General features: G+C 56.7%; 1 protein-coding gene across 2 annotated transcripts in view; it reads left to right on the top strand.

The window, feature by feature from the left end:
• SPEG (striated muscle enriched protein kinase) overlaps positions 1-14,557 on the top strand; it is a 55,672-nt gene that overhangs the window by 19,959 nt on the left and 21,156 nt on the right. For both annotated transcript variants that reach the window (XM_047085139.1, XM_047085138.1), the window contains 7 exons: positions 6,226-6,401; positions 6,638-6,726; positions 7,622-7,797; positions 10,299-10,559; positions 11,591-11,749; positions 11,856-12,045; positions 12,149-12,372. In XM_047085139.1, coding sequence (XP_046941095.1) covers positions 6,226-6,401; positions 6,638-6,726; positions 7,622-7,797; positions 10,299-10,559; positions 11,591-11,749; positions 11,856-12,045; positions 12,149-12,372 — 1,275 coding nt within the window. The remainder of the gene's footprint in view (positions 1-6,225; positions 6,402-6,637; positions 6,727-7,621; positions 7,798-10,298; positions 10,560-11,590; positions 11,750-11,855; positions 12,046-12,148; positions 12,373-14,557) is intronic.

The following is a 14,557-nucleotide window of genomic DNA, read 5'->3' as shown; positions in this document are numbered from 1 at the left end:
ATGGAAATGTTTTATATGTGCACTGTCCTGTATGGTGGCCACTAGCCACATGTGGCTGTTGAGCCCTTGAAATGTGTCTAGTGTGACCAAGGAAGTGATTTTTCTTTTCATTTAAATTAATATACGTATAAGTAGCCTCAGGTGGCTAGTGCCCTCCCTGTTGGGGTGCTCAGCTCTAGGAGCAGACGGTCAGTTGGGGGCTGGTCATGCTTTGAAGCCCTGTCCCTGGATCTCCCAAGCCTACACTCCTTACCATCCCCTTCCCCGCTACTCTGAACAGGTTCAAGGTGAAGGTAGAATTGTGCTCGTGAGCTCATACCGGGTTGGGGGGGGGGTCAGAGACTGCTGATGCCCTCTGTGGGTGGGTCAGATGGGGGAGTTCTCTCCTTCCTCTCTTGTTTCCCCATCTCTGCTGTGGCTGTGGTCCAGCACCTCAGGCTCTGACAGGAGACCCTTTGGGTGCTAGTCAGGACAAAAGGGGACATGGGGGCTCCATTCTGCTTCCTTTCGTCCTCCCTCAAGCACAGGTCTTGTGTATTTGAGCCCAAGGTTCTAGCATTTTCCAGCTGAGGCCTTGGCCTCTTCATGTTTCCTTGTCTGCCCACAGTTTCCTCATCTGTAAGGTGAGGGTCCTTATATCTACTGGGCTATTTACTTGGTAAGATTTATGAGGCTCTGTGGGGATGAGAATGTAGATAAGGACATTTGGGCCAGAGGATATGGCTTTTCAGGGCTCATTCTGGTCCCACCATATGACTGACACTGTCGCAACAGAATAGAGTTTGGCTATAGCGGGTCATGAGGACAAAAGGAAAGGCAACAGTGTCTGCTCCTGCCCCTTCTCCTGGCCAGGGCTGCTGCAGAGTTACGGCGTCTCCCCTGTGAAGGCAGAGGCTGCCGAAGGAGGGGATCTTGGAATGCCATGTGACCCCATTGTCCATCTTTGAAGGGGGGTTGGATAGCATCTAAAAAAGCAGTGTGGTCCCTTGGCCAGACTCAGCCCTTCCTCCCCACTCCTGTCTACCAGGAGCAGATTGGCCGTGATGGGTGTCTGCCCAGGGCTGCTTCCTCAGAGTGGGGGCTGTCACACTCAGCCCATGAGAAGAATGGGGACTTAGTCTACCATGAGTGCCAACCCTCTGTCTAACACAGAGCAACCCCAAATAGTCACATGTAGGGAATTAACTGTTTCTATGGTGAGGTCAGGCCGACCATGTGAAATTCTCTCTGCCCCCTTTTAAAAAAAAAAAAAAAATTTAACGTTTATTTATTTTTGAGAGAGAGAAGAGCATGAGCGGGGAAGGGGTAGAGAGAAAGGGAGACACAGAATCTGAAGCAGGCTCCAGGCTCAGGGCTGTCAGCACAGAGCCTGACACGGAGCTTGAACTCACAAACTACAAGATCATGACATAAGCCGAAGTCAGACGCTTAGCCAACTGAGCCACCCAGGCATCCCAGTTCTCTCTGCTCCTTGTCCCTTGCAAACCAAAACAGAAACCTCAGCGCTGCTCTTCTGCTTTGGAAGGGGCGGTACCCGTGACAGCACCTGTGCCTTCCCAGCTGCAGGCTGGCCTGTATCCTCCTTTTCTCTCAGCCTCTCTGTCTTCCATGGTGGCCTGACCACAGCAGACATTTAAAGGCATCACCTCTGGAGGAGCCCACTGAGACAGTGCCCGTGGAGAACGGGCTACGAATAATGGCTGGGCCACATTCGAGTGTTTAAGTCCCACATGTCACCCCTTCCCTCGGAAACCTCGAGGGAGCTGCCCTTTGCCTTGAGAGTGAAGGCCACTCCCCGGAAGCTGGCCTCCACCATCTGGCCTGAGAATGACCCCAAGGTGGCTGGAGGCCGCTGAGAGGCTGAGAGAGGCACCTACTCTAACGTGGTCGGGTCTCACTCCTTTCACTTTTACCCAGTTTTGTAAGCAAGTTGAGCTGCAGTGGTCTGCATGTCCTTTTTTTCTCCGAATATTTGCTCACACAGTTTCCTCCTCAGGAAAGACTTTCCCCCTTTTTCCTTCTTCAACCAAACTTTTTTTTTTTTTAATGTTTATTTATTTTTGAGAAAGCGACTGAGGAAGGGGCAGAGAGAGAAGGACAGAGGATCCGAAACAGGCTCTGTGCTGAGAGCAGAGTCCAATGCAGGGCTAGAACTCGTGAACTGTTGAGATCGTGATCTGAGCCGAAGTCGGATGCTTAACTGACTGAGCCACCCCGGTGCCCCTCAACCATATTCATAATTCCAATAATACCCCTTCCCTCAGTTACCCTGTTTTCCCTGAGTCCAGAGTAATCTGCTCTCTGCACTCCCATGGCTCTGATCTGCCCTTTTCTTGCCACCTTATTCCTTCTCACTAGACTAGTTGTGTATGTGTCTCAGTTGTCACCCTTATCAGGCAGAAGGCTCCTGAAATCATGACCATGCTTTGTCCACTTCTCAGCTATCGTAGCCACACCTGGAGGCCCTCCTGGCTAGTCTGGGGCTATGAGGACCACAGGGATTGCATGTGAGGTAGTAGTGTGGGGGGAATCAAGATCCATGTGACTTTCCCAGTCCCTGGAACAGCCTGGGTGACACGCAGAGGCTGGGGGGGACATGCATCTGCAAAGGGTACTAACGAAGATCTGCCTAAGCATGGAGGTTGGGATGGCAGAAGAAACCATGGAGCAGCGGTCTTTACAGTGTGGTCCCCAGACCAGCAGCATCCGCATCACACTGGGAATATGGTAGAGATGCACATTAACATACCCCCTCCCTCAGAAACTCTGGGGGTGGGGCACCTGGATGGCTCAGTCAGTTAAGCGTCAGACTCTTGATTTCAGCTCAGGTCACGATCTCACAGTGTGTGAGTTTGAGCCCCGCATCGAGTTCTGTGCTGACAGCAAAGAGCCTGCTTGGGGTTCTCTCTCTCTCTCTCTCTCTCTGCTTTCCCCGGCTGACATGCACATGCACGTGCCATGCATGCTCTCTCTCTCCAAATAAATAAATAAACTTAAAAAAAAAAAAAAAAAGAAACTCTGGGGCTGGGGCTCAGCAATCTGTGGTTTAAGCTCCATCCTGATGCCCCGTGAACTTTGAGAACCACTGCTGTAGAGTCAGGAACCTTGCTCAAGGTGGGAGGCCAGGTGGTCCTGTGGGAAGCACTTGGGCTATTCAGATCCCTGCCCTGATAAGTGGCCAAGTAAGGTGAGCTCACCTCTCAGGGTTGTTCTTCCATGAAGATCACAGGGGTCCCTAAACTTTCATATGCATAAGAATCACCTGGCGTGCTTTTTTAAAATGTATTTTCCTGACCCCCATTTTAGGACATCTAATTCTTCAGAGTAAGACCCAGGAATTTATAGATTAAACAGGCTCCCAGGTGGTCCTGATGTGGGTGGCTGAAAAGCCCTGGTGTAGAAGGCCTTTCATGTAGGTGACTGTGACTATATTTATCCTTAGAACATCTCAAGGGATGTTGGGACCAGTATTGAGCTGGATGCACGGGTCTGGTGAGGCTCCCTCACAGTGGTATTTTCATCAAGTGAGTCTGACCTGGGAGCAGTGTTGAAAGGCCACACGTGTGCACAGAGTTGGCATGTTTTGGGGTGGTGGGGTGTGTAGGGGCAGCACCTAACCAATATGTGCATATTAGGTTATACCCACTTCCTGGCTGGTATAAGAATGTTTCCCACCGTGAGAGCCAGGCTTGTGGGTGGAGCAGGACTGGCTACAAAGATGGTCTGGGTGGTGGGATCAGTAAGAAGTGGGGTGGCACCAGAGCCTGATGTGGAACCCCAGAGGTTCTGGGAGCTGGAGACAGATCCTTGCTCAGTGTCTCCGGGCGGCCTCAGGACCTTGATTCACCTGGTCGCTGGATGCCCTCAGGGTGCAGTTCCCCCAAGCCACCACCAGGGGTCTCTGAGGCTCCCTGCAAACCTTGGCAATCTGCTTTAAGTCTCTGCTCTCCCTTCCTGGGCCCCTGAGCGCCTGCAGCGCCATCCAATCTCGAGGTGACCTTGGAGGTCACCAGGCACCACAGAGAGGAGGGGGCTCCCGCTTTCAGGGCCCATGCCTGTGGTCTCAGCATCAGCTGGTGGCCAAGGCCCCGGGCAGATGTTCTCTAAATGCCATTCCCACTTGCCTCCCCACCCCCACCTCAAGACAGCCAACCTGAATGGTGGGCCCCCCTCCTCTGCCAGTCCCCTCCTCCTTCTTCACTGGCAGTGCTGGGAAACACAGGTCATGGCTTGGGAATGTGGCCCTGGGTTGGGGGGGGGGGTAGTGATAGGAGGAAGGAAAAGGACATGTGACTTCTCAACAGCTCCCCTGTTCTGCTGCTGATCTCCAAGCCCTTTCCCCAGCCCTGGTACAGAAGGATGCTAGTTGTGGGGCATTACGGGGGAAGCAGCCCCTGCCTCGTGACTGTTGGTCCTGGTAGAGCTGACAGGGTGAGGGACAGTTGCCAACAGGTACCCCTGATAGAGCCTGAAGGAGGAGGGGTGAGTGCAGGCCCGGTGCCCCTGGGTGGTACAGGGCCAACCCTGCCATGGCAGTAGTGTGGAGGCAGAGGTGGTATTCTGGGCCCCCTCAGGTTGAGGAGGGTATTTCTGGGAAGAGGCTGAAGGTCCTGACAGTTCCCTGATTCTCAGCACCAGAAAAAACAGGGTATGGCCTGGCTCCAGGATTTGAAGCTTGTCAGCACATTCCCACGTGGGGAACAAGGGGCGTCATAGGGGCCATTTGCCATCGGCCCCTCATCTGGTGGGTATGTCAAAGTGAACGGGTCAGGGCAAGCATCTTAGGTGCTGCAGTGAAGATAGCACCCCCATCTTTCCCTGGGGACTGAGGCCCCCGCACTTTGAGTCAAGGTACCACCGAGGGGGCTTTGCTCTTGTCAGGGTCTAGAAACTGTAAAGAGAGAAAAGGCAGGTCCTGCTGCTTGGGAATGAGCAGGGTGGCTAAATCCAGCCTGGCTGCGCTCTGCCCCTCCCCTCTCCTCCCCCTCCACTCCAGGGCCCGCACTGCTTGTGGTCTTAGCAGGCACCACCTTCCCAGCCAGCTGCCTGCCTGCCACCGAGCCTGTCCCTGCCCTGCCAGCCCCCACCTCCTCCTTCCCCTCCTCGGGCTCCTTCCCCTCCCCCAGGCCTTCGGGTGTAGAGCCTCCGAGTGAGTGGGGCTGGGCAGGCTGGGATCTTGCTCCCTGGGGAGCTGGGTGGGGTGGGCAGTGGGCAGGCAGCAGGAGGGCCTGGTGCCAGGGCAGAGCCTTCAGGACAGGCACAGCCTGGGGTCTGTGTGCAGAGTCTCTGGTGAGTTGGGGTGCGGCCCTGTGGGGGGGCTGGGCCACAGGGGCTTGGGGTGGGGGAACCAGGAGGAGGGGCCAGGGGGCTGTGGTGGATTCATGTCTGTATTTGGTAGTCGGATAGGAGCCAGCTCAGTGAGGCTGGGCCCCTGGCCAGTTGCAGGAGAGGGCGTCAGGGCCCTGGGGACACCCCTCCCCCAAAGCAGACACTCGTGCCCCCCTCCTCTCCCGGTCTCAGCTGCCCTTCTCTGTGGATCACTCAAACTGCTTTTCCATCCCCTGAGAGTTTTGGGGTCCATGCTCTAGGGCTGGGGCCAACAGGTGCCCCTGGGGTATTTGGGGCAGGAAGCTGAGAAGGGAGAGGGGGAAGGGCAGGCTGGACAGTGCCGCCTCATTGGCCCTGGCACTGTCCGGATGGGGCTTGTCTGAGGTGTGTGTTCCTCTGCACCAGGCCCAGCTCACCCAAGAAACGGGTCCCTGGCTGTACCACTCTGGGGACCATCTGCATTAGGAACCTGCAGTTCCATGCCAGGAATGTGGGTTCCCTGCTCCAGTGGAATTCTAAGCCTCCTTTCGGGCCCAGACGGCAGCCCCTCTGGTGCCTGAATGCCTTGTCCCAGGCCATTGCCTATGGTTCTCCCCCCCCCCAGGAGGGTCAGCAGCGTCAGTGCTAGGAGAGTCTGTGGCAGAGCAGGATTCATGGGCTCAGGGACAGGAAACACCTGAGCAAGGTCATGCAGCAAGCAAGTAGGAACCCCATGAAGTGAAATCAGGGCAGGGCTGGCCTATGTCCTGGGCTTTGCGGGACATTCCAGACCTTATCAGGCCCTTGATCTGGGGCTGATCTAGCCAGCTCTGTCATTCTCTCTGGCCCTTCTTCCCCCCCCCCCCCCCCCCCGGTGTCTCTTTCTGTGCCACTGTCTCTCTTCTGTCTCTTTTCCAGGAGGGTCCACATCACCTTTCAGCAGCCCCATCACCTCTGATGAGGAATACCTGAGTCCCCCAGAGGAGTTTCCAGAGCCTGGGGAGACTTGGCCCGGAACCCCCGCTATGAAGCTCAGTCCCAGCCAGAACCGCCGTTCCTCTGACACTGGCTCCAAGGCACCCCCCACTTTCAAGGTCAGACCGCTAAGGCCAGCCCCCGGGCAACCTCATTCCTTCATGTGTGCCTTTGTTCTTGGGGCCACACCAGGTTTTAGCAAGGCCTAGAGCTTGGCCCCATTAACCCTTCTTACCTGGAGCCAGCCTCTGTCAGCCTAGTGTGGAAGAGGTTTCTGTCCCAGAATCCTCTGGCCCCCAGGCCACATCTGGGTCCTGAATGTCTCCCCTGACACTTTGGGGTCCCCCCCCTTCAGGTCTCACTTATGGACCAGTCAGTAAGAGAAGGCCAAGATGTCACCATGAGCATCCGTGTCCAGGGGGAGCCCAAGCCGGTGGTTTCCTGGTGAGTAGCAGCCACTGGCCACCACGGGCCAGCTTCCCCCATTCCAGCCTTGGCCCTGGGAGGCCTGGCTTTGGGTTGAGGGGAGTGGACCCTTTGTGGACTTCCCTGTGATCTGCCCAGGGGTCTATCCCGGGTCCAGTGGTGCCACTCCCTTAACATGCCTTTGTTCAGGCTCATTCAGGGCTTCTTCTGGGGTAGGGTTTGGGTAACAAAAGGTCTCCTGTCTGTCCAGTTGGGGATGAATGGGCAGGAGTCATCTCTTGGAGAAGGCTGCCCATGCCCACCCCCATCAGGTGACAGCGGGGTGATTTTCAAGGCCTGCTCTGCTCCCAGACCTGTGCTAGGCCTGGGCATAACAATTTGTATCTGAGCTGGCAGAGCCCAGGGTTAGATGTGGGCCTCAGCTGCACTGCTTCCTCCTGGGTGCGCAGAACTTTGATTACTCAGGTCGCTTAGGTTCTTATTATTTGGATTCTAGTTTTCATCTGTAATTGATTGTCTGGTCCCCTGTGATTTTTTAACATCGTAAGTTATTTCTTAGCCCTTTTGGGAAGTGAGAAAGCTATCCGTTGGTTATAAATAATAAGAAAAATAAGACACGAAGACATTTCAGAGCTACCAAGAACTGAAGAGTGTAGTTAGGTTCCAAGGAAGGTTAAGATTCAGGTGGGCAGAGGAGTTCTGGAAGTTCCTGGGGGTGGGGGAGGATCTCAGAGTCAGGGTGAGAACTTGGCCCTGTTAACCCAAGGGTGCTCATGGTCAGTGAGACAGATCTGACAAGTGGACCAAAGACGGGGTGGGGGGTGGAGGAGCCTGCTTGGCTCTGCAGCCCCACTTCCTGGTGCAGGCAAGTCAGGACCTGGGCCCCTAGACTGAGTTCCTGTCCTTCTGACAGGCTGAGAAACCGGCAGCCGGTGCGCCCAGACCAGCGGCGCTTCGCGGAGGAGGCAGAGGGCGGGCTGTGCCGGCTGCGGATCCTGGCGGCTGAGCGGGCTGACGCTGGCTTCTACACTTGCAAAGCGGTTAATGAGTATGGAGCCCGGCAGTGTGAGGCCCGCCTGGAGGTCAGAGGTGAGTGCCTCACGCTCTCCATAAAACCCACCCTGCCCGCCGGCCCTGGCCCCCCCATCCCCAGCCTCTTCCCTGCTCAGATGCCAACTTTCACACAACCTCAGTTAGAGGACGCCAGAACAGAAAGGGCCTTATAAAATCCTGTAATTTGTTGCTTATATTGCAGTTGAGTAAACTGAGGCCCAGAGAGGGGAAGTGACTTGCTCAAGGCCACCTGGCAAGTTGTTCAGTGCTTAGTCTACTATGCAGTACTGCCTTCCCTATGCTTAGTCGCACCTGCTCCCTGATGTTAGCCAGAGAGAGACCCTACTTCCTGCCACCAGCTGTCCTCTCCACACACTCTTCCAAGCTTTGGTCACCTTGCCCTTTCCAGGCCTCTCCCTCACAAACCCCCTCCCTGCCCCTTTGCCCTCCTACCCATCCCATTGCTGTGCAGAAGCTATTGTGGTTGGAGGTTGCAGTGGGGAGAGTCTGATAGCTGGACCCGTTCCGAGGGGCCCTTGGGGTGACTTGGGCTTGAAGCATTGCCAGGGACCCCAGGGCTGTGAGGGTGAGCAGGGCCATGGAATGTGGAGAGGCCTGGGCCCCCAGAGTTGGGGCATGAGGGCAGGGGGCCTTTCAGGCAATGGGGATAGCAGGCAGGCCTTAGCCAGGCTGCCCTTGGGGGGCTGGTGGTGTTCCTCCCGAGGGCTGGCTGTCAACCTTGCCTTCTACTCACCTTTCTCTGTGGGCAGCTCTTGACTGGGAACCCTTCCTTAGTTCTGCACTCAGCCATCATCCCTCCCTTCCTGGTAGAGGCGAGCTCCTGGATACCACCAGCCCCTGCTGGAGCTTAGACCCTAACAGTCACGGTCACCTTCGTGGGGCCCTCCCTATCTCAGTTACCTGCCCTATGCCTCTTGTTCTTGGAGCTGCCACTCCTTGGTCTCTGAATTCTTCAGCTCTCCCTGCTCCCATTCCCTGGCCTGTTCCTTCCCCTCCAGGGTCTGGCTCTGCCTTGCTTCTCTGTCTTAACCCATGTCTCAGTGCTTCTCTCTCTTTGGGATTCCTCCTGACATCCCCTGGGCTTTGGGTACCCCTGATGCCTTTTCCCTAGTTGCCCACAGCTTCTGCCCACCCAGGAACCCCAGAGACCTCTGCGGTCTCTGCCCGGCCTCTGGCTGGCTGCCAATCCCCCCATCCCAAGGCCGATCTTGGAGGGAACTGAAAGTGGCAGCGTGCCCTGGCAGTTTTAGAGGCAGGTCTCCACGTAGAGGGGCCCTAGCCAGGTCTGCGTGGTGTGCGTGCCTGTGCGTGCGTGCGTGTGTGCGTGTGCTGCACTAACCTGCCGCTTGCTGACTGAGGTTTTTGTCTGTACACAGGCGAGTGAGCTCAGGGGGCCGACTGCGCTCCCCCCGCTACCCTCCGAGCCGCGCCCCTGTCTCAGGCACCTCTCGGACCTCGCTGTGTTTCACTGCCTCCTGCCCACAGACCCTGCCGGCCCGCCGGCCTGGACCCTGTCCCAGCTTCCCATTCCCTCCCCTCTCCACCTTATGCAGCATCCTGGGATAGCCCATGGGCCCCTAGGGACCCTTCTTCCCCAAGTGGACATATGGCTGGGCAGCCCCCACATGGACTGAGTGCCAGGAAGGGGCAGCCATGAGGGGTATCAAGACACCCCCCCCCCACCTTCTCCCTGCAGGGGAGCACCCAGCGAGCGCATGTGCTACCGCTGCTACAGGCCCTGTCTGTCTCTCCGTTTGTCTGTCTGTGTGTCTGTGACAGTCAGGGAAGGATGCCTCTGAGCTGGTGTGGGGTGAGGCAGAGCGGGACAGGCCAGGGCATAGCCTCTGCAGGATGGAGGGGCCTAGGAGGGCAGGAGGCTGTGGGGGGCAGTGCACTGACCATTCCAGAAGTGGGTTTCAAATGGCACAACACTTTCTATTTCACAAGAGACTAAAAGCCAGAGGCCTCAGGCCCTATGCTGATGAGGAGGCCTGACCAAGTCCTGCTCTGGGCAGGTTTAGGGCTCATTTGGGGCTCCCCTTTTCACTGTCAGGGCCTGGGACGCTCTGTCTGGAAATGAGGGTGTTAGCCAGGCTTGGCCAAAGAGTGAGGGCCTGCTGTAATGGGTGTGGAGGTATTTGGAAAAAGTTGTTTCTTAGCTCAAATAAAGTCCAGTTTGTACCCAGCTGGTGTGCTGTGTTTTTTTTTTTTTTTCCGCCGCCGTCTCTGCCCCTACGTGGCCCTCTCAGTTCCCCTGCCCTTGATTCCTTCCCGCTTCCCCTGAGTCCACCTTCCCTGGCCCAGCTTGCCATCCTGAAGGCAGGCCCTGGAGTTCCTTGCTGTCCTGGCCGGGTGGGCGGGCTTTCCCTGTCTCCAAAGGAACAAAATGCATCTCTCTCTCTGTATCTGTCTGTCTCTTTGTGTGTGCGTGTGTGTGTGTGTGTGTGTGTGTGTGTCTCCCTCACCCCGTGTGTCTCTATTCCTCGCGTGCCCCCCTGTGGCCGCTTTCCCCCCAGCACATCCTGAAAGCCGGTCCTTGGCCGTGCTGGCCCCCCTGCAGGACGTGGACGTGGGGGCCGGGGAGATGGCGCTGTTTGAGTGCCTGGTGGCAGGTCCTGCTGACGTGGAGGTAGACTGGCTCTGCCGAGGCCGCCTGCTGCAGCCCGCACTGCTCAAATGCAAGATGCATTTCGATGGCCGGAAATGCAAGCTGCTGCTCACGTCTGTGCACGAGGACGACAGTGGTGTCTACACCTGCAAGCTCAGCACGGCCAAAGGTAACTGCCCGCTCAGACCCGAGGGCTGCCATGGGCACCCCAGAGCTGGTGGGAGGGGACCGGAAGTGTAGGAGCTGGGCGCAAAGTAAGATCATGCGGTACACCTGCCTCAACACGCGGAGTAGCGCCTGGCACAGAGGGCCTTCTGTGTCAGTGTCAGCTGCTGTTCCCGTAGAGAACCAGTCTGCTGAGGTGCAGCAGAACCCATCCGGACTTGGGTTCCAATTCTGGCCCTGCCACGCACTGCCACATGACTTCGGACAAGTTACTACATCTCTCTGAGCTTTAGACTATCTGTAAAAAGAGATCACGAGACTCGCTATCTTGTAGGGGAATTGGTCAGATTAATGAGATAACATGTGTAAAGAACAAAGTACAGCACAAGGCTGGCAAAGGGTGGCACCTGATAAATGTCACCCATTATTATTATTAATGACATCTCTGACCTGGTCTCTGTCCTCATTGGAGGAGCAGAGATGACGCCTCACCAGCTTGTGGTAATGAGCCCCTTAGGTGACGCTGGAAGTCTTTGTAAAGCAGGAAAGGATCCAGTTGGCATAAGGGGCTGTTCTTTCCCCCAGAAGATTCCTTGTGGGCTAGCTTCACGGGGTCTGGGATGGGTGGGAGGAGTGGAGGCACAGCCCAGGCCCAGAGGACAGTTCCGAGGGGAGGTGAAAGGTGTGGGGGAGGATCGGGGTTTGGCTTCCAGGCCCCTCTCCTGGAGTTGAGTGGAGCTTTGTCCTGAGTGAGCAGGGGCGGTGACGAGGGGCTCCTGCTGCTTCCCTAACCACCGTGGCAGCCTGCCGCCCACCGTCGCCAACCTCCACCCTCCTGAGAAGGCCAGGTCTTTGGGTCTTGCCTACTACCTCATTCTGGTGTCTGAGGACCTTGCTGGGCTCTGCCCAGGCTCCAGCTCCTGGCCCAGCTCCCCTCTCCTGCCTGGCATATGAGGGCAGGACCTGTGGGTTGGGGTCCTGGGACTCCGTGGCCTTCCCTGCCCCAGTGCTGACCTCCCCCCCCCCCGCCACTAGATGAGCTGACCTGCAGTGCCCGGCTGACGGTGCGGCCCTCATTGGCGCCCCTGTTCACTCGGCTGCTGGAGGACGTGGAGGTGCTGGAGGGCCGGGCGGCCCGCTTCGACTGCAAGATCAGCGGCACTCCGCCCCCTGCCGTTACCTGGACTCATTTTGGTATGGCCCTCCACCCTGCAGATGTTGGGGGCCTCCTGAGGGCCAGAGGGCCGGCTGGGGGGCCCCCACTGAGCCTGCTCTGCATGCCCGCCCCTCCCTCCCCCAGGCCACCAGGTGGAGGAGAGCGAGAACTTGCGGCTGCGGCAGGAAGGAGGTCTGCACTCTCTGCACATCGCTCATGTGGGCAGTGAGGATGAGGGGCTGTACGCAGTCAGTGCTACCAACGCCCACGGCCAGGCCCAGTGCTCGGCCCAGCTCTACGTGGAGGAGCCTCGGACGGCTGCCACCGGCCCCAGGTACTGCGGCGCGCCCAGGGCTCCCAGGGCTGCCTCTGTGTGGCCTCGGCCCGTGGTGGGAGGGGCTGCTCTGGGCATCTGGGCAGCTATGTTGTTCTTACAGCTCAAAGCTGGAGAAGATGCCCTCTATCCCCGAGGAGCCGGAGCAGGGCGAGCTGGAGCGGCTGTCTATGCCCGACTTCCTGCGGCCACTGCAGGACCTGGAGGTGGGACTGGCCAAGGAGGCCATGCTGGAGTGCCAGGTGACCGGCCTGCCCTACCCCACCATCAGCTGGTTCCACAATGGCCACCGCATCCAGAGCAGTGATGACCGGCGCATGACACAGTGTATGTGTCTAGGGAGGGACCCTGGGGAGTGTCCCCTCTGGCACCCTCTGCACACACAGTACCTTCACTTTCTCCCTGCCCTTGAGCCTTCCCTTTCTAGCCTGCCCAGGGATGGGGCGCTGCCGGGGAGGGGAGTGCGCAGGCGCTAGGAGGTCATGGCCTCCTTCCTTGAGTTGCACGGCGCCACCTGCTGGATCACCGCTCTGCGCCTGGGGTGGCCCCCTTAACACTTGCTGGACAGGCCCTACAACTTGCTGCTGACCAGCTGCAGGACTGTGGGCAAGGTTACGGAACCTCTCTGTGCCTCAGTTTCCTTATCTATAAAAGCTTGTTATGAGCTTTGAATAAGTTAATACATATAAAGCACTCAGAGCGGGGCCTGGCAAATAGCCAGTGGTCAGTAAATGTTAAAAATATTATCATTGCTATTGTTTTTGTTGTTGCCATTATTATCCTTGTTCATAAAGCAGTGTTGCTCACACCTTCCTGGAGAAATTTCAGTGAAAAGGCCAGTGTGGGCAGCGTCTGGCTCCGAAAGGATGCTTGGCCAGGGTTGTTAACAATACCAAATAAAGAAAAGGAGCCAGGGGAGAAATACAGAGGAACGTATCTGGGACCGTGTCCTTTCCGCCTCAGATATTTCTCTCGGCGGTATCTCATTTCCATCCTGGAAGGGATCTGAGTCTCATGGGAAAAGATTTATCTAACCCCATCAGACAGCCCATGCTGCGACCGTGATGGGTGCCTCTTACCGCTGCGACATGACAGAACTTATCTTTCTTGAGCACTTTGTGAGTGCCAGGCCCTGAGTGCTGAAGGCCTGACATCATCAAGGGCCTATAAGGCAGGTACTATTATCCCGGTTTGCAGGCAGGGAAACTGAGGCTTACAGAAGGACAGGGACTTGCCCAAAGGCAGAAAAACACCATCTGACCCTGGCACCCACCTCCTAACCAGGATGCCCCCTGTCACCTGTGCCCCACTCCCCTACCCCACTGTCCAGTGCCACCACTGTGGCTGTGACCCTTCTCCTCACAGCCCCCTCCTCGGGCTGTCTGTTCAGCCCACAGTCTCTCATTCTGCTTGAGGCCCCCGGTGGGTGTCTCTTGGGATCTGAGCTGGCATCTCAGCCTCTGTCTGTATCTGGGGTCAGCGGCAGCCCTTGGTCTCTCTTCCTTTATAAATAGTGTCAGCAGAGATAAATGAATGGGTGAGTGTTTCACGTGGCGATAATCACTAAGAGAGGGGAGGGGTGTTTGGGGATGGCCTTGACGTGAAGGAGGACAGTGCAGGCCTCTTCCCCTTCACACCCCCGCCTGAGATGGCTTCCTTATCATCATTCAGGGATCACAGTGTAGAAAAGGAGGATCAGAATCAGAGGGAAGCAACTTCAAGCCATGGTTCCATCATTCATTAGCTGGGTCACCTTGGACAAGTCCATTAATGTCTCTGATCTCATTGGTAAAATGAGGATCATCTTGCAGGGTTGTTGAAAGGATTATGGAAAAAAGTACATGTCAAGCAGCTGGCATAGACTGGGCACAGAACAGACAACTCTTATTATAATTTATAATCTAACATCTTTGGCACTTACTATGTGTAAGGCGTCGGGTACTGGGCCTGACAGGACAAGTTAGCCCTGTCTTTAAGGAGCCACGACACCTGTAAGTAAAGAGGAAGAACTACCCACAGTAGTGCAGGCCTGGTGCCGGGTACCCTGGGGAGGGAGTCAGGGGTGGGGGTACAGAGAAGGCTTCCCAGGCTGGCATTCACTTGATCTGTGTCTTGAAGGAGAAGGCCTTAAGTAAGGGAAGAGTATTCGAGAAGGGAGGAATTTCGTGAGGAAAAACCTGGAGATGGAACTCCTGGGGCTTGTTCAGGGACCTGATGGCTTGTCAGGGTTGGAGGAAGAGAGGGAGACACGGCCGGGTGGGTGTTTGGGCTGAGGGCTTTGGATGCTAGTAGGTATGTCGAGTGCGGTAGGTGCCGTCAACGTTTCCAGGTTGGGAGGTAGCAGGCAATGCCATTGGCAGAGCATGGACTGTGCCAGTGGAGGGCTTTTTTGGGTGCCGTGCTGCAGACGGGACCAGCAGTGGCCATGCGGGATGAAGAGGGGACTGAGGGAGGGGCCTTAGGAATGAAACCTGTCAGCACTTTGATGCCCAGGTGTGACCGCCAGAGGTGC

The sequence above is a fragment of the Lynx rufus genome, unplaced genomic scaffold, assembly GCF_022079265.1.
Source record: "Lynx rufus isolate CCGP_SWC_20201006 ecotype Redwood Valley unplaced genomic scaffold, mLynRuf1.p SCAF_2, whole genome shotgun sequence".
Classification (NCBI taxonomy): Eukaryota; Metazoa; Chordata; class Mammalia; order Carnivora; family Felidae; genus Lynx; species Lynx rufus.
Note: the sequence above shows the minus strand (reverse complement) of the source record. Positions and strands in the feature narration are given on the sequence as shown.